Source organism: Ustilago hordei (assembly GCF_900519145.1).
Source record: "Ustilago hordei strain Uho2 genome assembly, contig: UHO2_contig_02, whole genome shotgun sequence".
Taxonomy (NCBI): Eukaryota; Fungi; Basidiomycota; class Ustilaginomycetes; order Ustilaginales; family Ustilaginaceae; genus Ustilago; species Ustilago hordei.
In genome coordinates this window covers 2,496,911-2,504,513 of record NW_024545252.1, presented here as the reverse complement: position 1 = coordinate 2,504,513, position 7,603 = coordinate 2,496,911, and the positions used below count along the sequence as shown (strand labels likewise).

Here is a 7,603-nt window from a genome sequence, read left to right as displayed (position 1 = left end):
AGAGAGAAGGAGGAAGGGCGATGTTGGCGATGTTGTTGAGCAGGAGGAGGAGGAGGAGTCAGCATGAACCAGACCAGAGCATGCCTCAATGAAGCTCGGCTCTTAAGAGGGGTGTAGTGTCATGGGCCTGAATGCTCAAGAAGCAGGAGGGTCACTGGTTCATATGGAAGGAGCACAGGTATCAAAGATCTAGTCGATACCATTAGAGAGCATGGTCGTAGTGCAGTCTCCATGGAGACCATGGACTCCTACAGACTCACATGCAAAGGAGGACTGAGCCCATATGTGAGGAGGGCCAGGCACAGCCATGAAGAGGACCAAGCTCAAGGAGCATGCAGATGGTTACCACTCAAGGGCTTGAGAGACAAGAGTCAATGGAGCTGTCACCAGTCAAAGGAGAAGGAGCAGTGTATAGGGAACCGGCAAGTGGGTCCTGAGGAGGAGGAGCAGTGTTGAAGGAGTTGACACCAGGTCCTGAGGAGGAGGAGCAGTGTCGAAGGAGTCGACACCACTCAGGAGGCACAAGGGTGCCAAACAAGCAGGATAGCAAGGAGGAGGAGCAGTGTCGAAGGAGTCGACACAGCTCAAGAGGCACAGGGGTGCCAAGCAAGCAGGAGAGGCCCCCTGAACAGTACCCGATGAAGAAGGTACTCTCTGGAGAGAGAGAGCAGGAGCAGCATCGCTGGCGACGCTGTGAAGAGGTATATAACCATGCTTTCTCATCATCAAAGGTTGAGTGGATCCTCATCCACTCTACACACATCATAACTAGTTATCACTTCAGCATAAGTATATATTAGTTTCAGTCAGCATAGCAGCAATCTATCAAGGTTGCTCCTCATTGTAGTGCATGTGTTGTATCACCACTACCTGATGTCTGAAAGTGGTTCATAGCAAACCAGCAGTCTGGATATAGATAGAACCAAAGGCAGTAGTCCACTGCGGTCTGGGGATCACTTCAAGCATCAAGTCAACACACTGGACACTCGTGTTGATGCCACCAACCTTATCACCAACACCATCAACCTCATCATCAGCAACACTCACACCAGACCTTGGTGTCATCATAACCTATGCAATGATATTGATCATGCCAAGCTACCCCTGAATGGAGTGTCCACAGAGGTCAGCTGAAACCTACAATAGTATATACAACGAATGCCACCTGCTGTCATCATGCAACTTGATAGTCACCAAACAACTAGCTTGTCGAGACCAATACTGAGACAATAGCTGTCGCACAACTTGATAGTCACCAAGTATCTCGACAGACTGACCTAGGTTTCAGGCGCGAGACCCCTGACAGAGGGGTCTCATTGAAGACTCCTGTGAAGTACTCGATGCAGAAGGTACTCTCTGGAGGGAGAGCAGGAGCAGTGGCGCTGGTGCCACTGTGAAGAGGTATAAAGCCATACCTTCTCGTTGCTAGTGGTTGAGTGGATCCTCATCCACTCTACTCACCATACAACTAGTCAATACTTTAGAAACATAAGTACTCATTAGTTTTCAGTCAGCTTAAGTTGCAATCAATAGATTGCTCCTCATTGAAGCATGTGTGTTGTATCACTGTTTCCTGACATCTGAAGGCAGTTCTTAGCAAACCAGCAGTCCGGATATCGATAGAACCAAAGGCAGTCGTCCACTGTGGTCCAGGGATCACATCAAGCGTTAGCTGACACACTGGACACTCGTGTCAGCATCATCAATCCATACTCACACCAGACCATTGGTGTCAACATCAAGTTCACTTAGAGTCATATCATAGTTTGATCATGCCGAGCTACCTCTGGATGGAGTGTCCACAGTGGTCAGTCGAAATCTGTCATAACATCAATACAACTACAGATTCCAATGAGAAAAGCAGCAGAGACAGTTCTGTCACATATTTCACTAGGAATCATAATACCACTAGCACTGTCGCATAACTCAACCGAATCGGTGATAGTACTGATACTACTACTGATCTCAGGTTTCAGGCACACAACTGCTGACAGAGGTATATAACCATACCTTCTTGTCACAAATGGTCAAGTGGATCCCCATCCACTCTACACACCATATAACTAGTATTACTTCAGAAGCATAAGTACTCATTAGTTTCAGTCAGCATAGGCACAATCAAATAGATTGCCTCTCATTGTAGCATGTGTGTTGTATCACCACTCACTGACATCCAAAGGCAGTTCATAGTAAACCAGCAGTCCAGATTAGATAGAACCAAAGGCAGTCATCCACTGCAGTCCAGGGATCACCTCAAGCATAGTTGACACACTGGACACCTGTGTCAACACCACCAATCCATATTCACACCAGACCTTTGGTGTCATCAGCAAGTTCACATAGTTATTGATCATGCCAAGCTACCTCTGAATGGAGTGTCTGACAGTGGTCAGTTGAAATCTGCAATAGCATCATCACAACTACAGATTCGAGTGAGAAAAGTAATAGAGATGGCTCTACTGCATATCTCGTGAAGAATTGCAATACCACAAGCACTGTTGCATAACTTGACAGAATTGGTAATAGTATTGATACAACTACTGATCTCAGGTTTCAGGCACGCGACCTCTGACACACTCCAACTGTAGTAGTTGTGCGACATGAGCTTGGGCACTGGCTCGAGGAGTTTTGCCAACATATGGAAGTTGTACTGTTTGCCACCATTATCTAGATCGGAGTCAGAATCGGTTTCTTCATTTGCATCATTGGTCTCTGTTTTGTTGGTGGCCTCATTGTCGATGACTCGCATTTGGGTGGCCTTCCCCTTTCTGCCTCCTTTGGCCTTAGCAGGTTGAGTTTCAGTTTCTTCTACCATGGTTGTTAGCAACTCCAGCTAGTTTAGTCGGTAGAGCATCAGACTCTTAATCAGTTGAGAATTGCAAGTACAATGCAACTGATTGGAGCTACTAGCAAGCTCTCATCAACAGGCATATAACTTCTTGAATGCATGTGTATATTTGTATCAATGGGATGCTACATACATAGTCATATATATACTTAGTAATCACCTTCAACATGTGCCAATGCATGATGAGTCACTCCTTGTCCTACTCCTGAGTTGTTGTCTCCTGTGCATTATCATGACAACTCCTATGCATCCCACATGCATTGCCACCTATATGTGGCTTTGCTTCATTGTTGACTCGCTTATGTTCTGTGGACCCCGTGATGCTCCACAGACCCCGTAAATCCCATTGGGATGCCGACGCATCTTCAACTCTCTTCTTCTCGTCAAGCCAAAAAGCAGCAGAGCTTCCTTATCCGATTTCCGTGAATCCGGGTGAGAGCTTTCCGCCCAGTCGCGACCAGACTGGAAATCGTCGCCAAAACAAGAAAAAAATTCTTTGATGGAAATGAAGCGCCATCGGAGTAGCTGTTTGTACGCTCCATTTCCTACCATCACCATCCCCCTAAGTCTGGATATCCATTTCATCTCGCGTCCACAACCTTCGTCATTCCTTCCTTCCTTCTCTTCTCCGACTATACTCAAGTCACTGCTCAAGGTAGCACATTATCTGAGCCACTCGTTGCACCTGAGAACATCCACAGCAATATTCGACGTTACAAGACCCCCGGCCCCCCCTCCCCTTCTGAACGGAACACCAAATCAAACGCTCTCTGAGACTTTCTCGGTCCTCTGAGACACTCGCTTCGCTCTCTCTTGTCGCTGGGTGAGCCATTGAGCCCTTTGAGCTGCAATTGCCTCTGAGCTCTGCTACTTTGGCCCTCTCTTCACACCTTTCTTCGGTCTATTCCTTGAACACTCGGAAACTGCACAGCAGCTCGCACCCCTTTCGCGATCAACTTTTCGTGCTTGAGTCATGAATCGCCATCATCCCTACGGTGGCTACGATGAGAGGCCCACTCGCGGTGGTCGCGGCGGCGGCAATCCATCCATGCGCGGTCGCCCTCCCCGTTCTGCTGGCTTGAGCCCCCCTCCTTCTGGTTATCCTTCCGCTCAAGCTGCTTACCGTCCCGGCGCTCCAAACATGAATGATGGCAACAACGCAGCTTACCAGCCTCAGAACGCTTACGCCCCATCCAATGAGTTCTCCGGTGGCCTAGATCGTCATTATCCCATGTCCATGAGCGGTGGTCCCCCAAGAGGCGGTATGAGTGCTCGTGGTGGTCCCCCTGCTTCTCGACCCCCTCCTCCCCCTCCTGGCGGCAGCATGGGCTCTCCTCCATCTTACGGATACACTCCTGCCTCATATGAACCCTCCCCCTACAATGCACCCAACCCCTACGAACAATCTGCTATGCCTCCCGCCCCTAGTCAGCCTCCTTATGGATCAGCTCCTGCTTACGATTATAATGGCGGCCCTGGTGCACCTCCCGGTCCACCTCCCGCCGGCTATGACGGCCAAGTTTACGGCCCAACCCCTTCGTTCGGTCAACCACCTTATGGTTCAGGCCCGCCGCCAGGATCGTATGATCGTCCCCGTCCTCCCCCAGGTGACGCCCCCGGATTCGGAGAACGGGGTCGCGGCAGAGGTCGCGGCAGTGGACGTGGAGGAGGTCGTGGCGGTCGCGGAGGTGGATTTGGCGGTGGTGGCGGCAGATTTGACGATGACGAAAAGCCTTGTCGTACCCTCTTCGTTCGCAGTATCAACTTCGAAACCGACTCCGAATTCGTCAAGCAGCAGTTCGAGAAATTCGGCGAGATCAAGACCTTCTTCGACATGGTTGAAAAGCGTGGTATTGCCTTCATCACCTACTATGATCTTCGAGCCGCTCGGGACGCCATGCTCGCCATGAAGGGTGCTCCCTTTGGTGGTCGTCCAATCAACATCCATTACTCTCTTCCACGTGAGGAGGACAAGGCTCAACGATGTGACCGCGACAAGAATCAGGGTACCCTCTTCAGTGTTCTCAAAGGCGCCAACGAGACTCTAAGCGACGACGCCGTTCACGAGGTCTTTTCCGAATTTGGTGATGTCAAGAAGGTGCGTGATTATCCAGGTCAGAAGAACAGCCGCTTTGTCGAGTACTTTGACAGCCGCGCTTGCCAACTTGCTCACGATCAGCTCAACGGTCGACCGTATCTCGATGGTCAATGGGACCTCAAATTTGCTTGGGACGTGGTGACGGATGAGGATCTTGAGTGGGCAAAGCAACCACAACAGGGAGCTGGTTCAGGTTACCAAGCTGGTCCTCCTCCTCCTCCTCCTCCTCAGTCTAGCTGGGGCAGGCCTCCACCCGCTGGAGACCGAGCTCCTCTCCCCACAGATTATCCAAGCTACGATGCACCAGGCTCCTCTCGTTCACCCTCCCTCGGCTATGGTCGTGCTCCCATTCCAGCCACCGGAGCTCCGGTCGACAATGGATGGGGTAGACGTGCAGGCTCTGGCTCTGGTCCTGCCTCGAAACCTGACGCAGCTGCAGCTCAACCTCCAGCAGCCGGAGACGCAAACCGACTCGAACAAGCTCAGAAGGTGCAGCAGCTGCTTGCGTCCCTTGGCGCCGCCTCCAAACCTCCTGCCGCAGCAGCAGCAACTTCCACTCCCCCTGCTCCTTCTGCGTCAAGCCCACCTGCTCAGAGCCCACCTCCGGCAGGTGCACCGGCACTGCCAGCCAACATCGCTGCGCTTCTCCAATCTGCTGCTGGTGCTCCCAAGCCCACAGGCCCACCCAAGCCTCAGTCTCCCCCTACCTCGAACACTTCCGCTTCGGGTTCGGGTCAGGACAATGGACAGCAGTCCATGCATCAGCTTCTGAGCATGCTTAACCAGAATCGACCTCCTCGTCCTTCCTAAGTCATATTTTTTGTTTCTAGTCATTCATTCATCTCTGAGCGGTCTCAGTGGAAGTAGCGCTGATCATCTCAACTTGCCATAATCAGCGATCCATTGTATTCTTTGCGAATCATCTAGTCCCGCCTGAAAGAGGGGGCGTAAGACGGTAAAAGAGACTATCAGGGCCAAATTTGTGAGGGATGATCGATCAAGGCTTGCCTCTCCTGGGGACTCACTCCATCCACCGCGCAGATGAACTCGCGTGAACGTTGGTCGAATCTGCATTTGCCAGGCATGGCAACTTGGAAATGGTCACTATCGACTTTTGGTTCACCCACATAGTTGCCTGTTACATAAGCTCTCGATTGCGTAGGACCAGCCACAAGGTAGATCGTGTCATGGGCCTGGATGCACAAGAAGTAAGAAGATCTGTCAACTCATATGAAGGGAGTGCAGGAATCATGGAATTGGGCAGATTGTGGGATTTGCAGCAGATTTCATTGAGATCTGGGGTAGAAATGGTTCTATGACAGATCCCAGCAAGATCTGCATGAACAAGGATAGTATTACAAATTCCACTGAGATCAGTAGTAGAAGAGATCATGTGGCAGATTTTGTGGAGATCAGTGGCAAGGATGATCATTTGATGATTTCACATGCAAGGAGGACCAAGCTCTGCCAAGATGGGGTCCAAGTCCAGAAGCATGCAGCTGGTTGCCACTCAGGGGTTCACAAGATGAGAGTCAGGAGAACAGTTGCTGGTTAGGAGGAAGGAGAGCTGTGTCAGTGACACCAGCATATAGGTCATGAGGAGGAAGAGCTGTGCCAAAGAGGTCAACACACAGCTCAAGAAGGACAGAAGCAATGTTGCAGGGACTCCTGCACAGTACTTGATGAGGAGGCCACTCTCTGGAGAGAGAGAGCTGGAGCAGTGTCACAGGCAACACTGCAATGATGTATATAAGCATCCTTTCTTGTCATAGGTGGACAAGTGGATCCTCATCCACTCTACACCATACATAACTAGTTATCACTTCAGCATAAGTATACATTAGTTTAAGTCAGCACAGTCACAATCAAGTAGGTTGCTTCCATTGTAGCACATGTGTTGTATCACTGCTCACTGATGTCCAAAGGCAGTTCCTAGCAAACCTGCAGTCCAGATAAAGATAGAACTGAAGGCAGTCATCCACTGCAGTCTGGGGATCACCTCAAGCATACAGTTGACACACTGGACACTTGTGTTGGCATCACCAATCAAATCACTCACACCAGACATTGGTGTCAGCACCAGTTCATATCAGTTATTGATCATGCTGAGCTACCTCTGGATGGAGTGTTCACAGCAGTCAGTCGAAATCTGCAATAGCAAAACCATTACTATAGTTCCGAGTGAGAAAAGTGATAGAGACAGCTCTACTACATATTTTGCTGAGAAATGTAATACCACAAGCATTGTTGCATAACTCGACAGGATTTGTAATAGATGCAACTCTATTACAGATATCAGGTTTTGGGCATGTGGCTGCTGACAGATCGCATGGATGGGAGCGGGACAATAAGGATGGTCACATGGTCAGGGAGGGCCATCAGATAGGGGCCAAGGGAATGGCCATGGATTGAGAGGAGAAGGAGCCAGGCCAAGGGGACTGGCATCGGTACCATGAGGAGGATGGGCAGTGTCAAGAAGATCAACACACAGCCAAGGAAAGGAGGAGTATGAGGAGGACAGAGACACTCCTCCAGAGGAGTAGGAGCAGTGCCACAGGTGGCACCTCCAAACACATAAATACTATCACTTTGCCATAAGCATACTGTCAGCGGTTGTGCGCCTGAAACCTGAGATCGGTAGTAGTATCGATACTATT

General features: G+C 50.1%; 1 protein-coding gene across 1 annotated transcript; it reads left to right on the top strand.

The window, feature by feature from the left end:
• Window positions 1-3,821: 3,821 nt before the first annotated feature.
• Window positions 3,822-5,756, top strand: UHO2_01567 (uncharacterized protein; the record flags this gene model as incomplete). Its single annotated transcript, XM_041554034.1, has 1 exon — window positions 3,822-5,756. The coding sequence occupies one exon, from the start codon at window positions 3,822-3,824 to the stop codon at window positions 5,754-5,756; it is 1,935 nt and encodes a 644-aa protein (XP_041409968.1).
• Window positions 5,757-7,603: the final 1,847 nt, after the last annotated feature.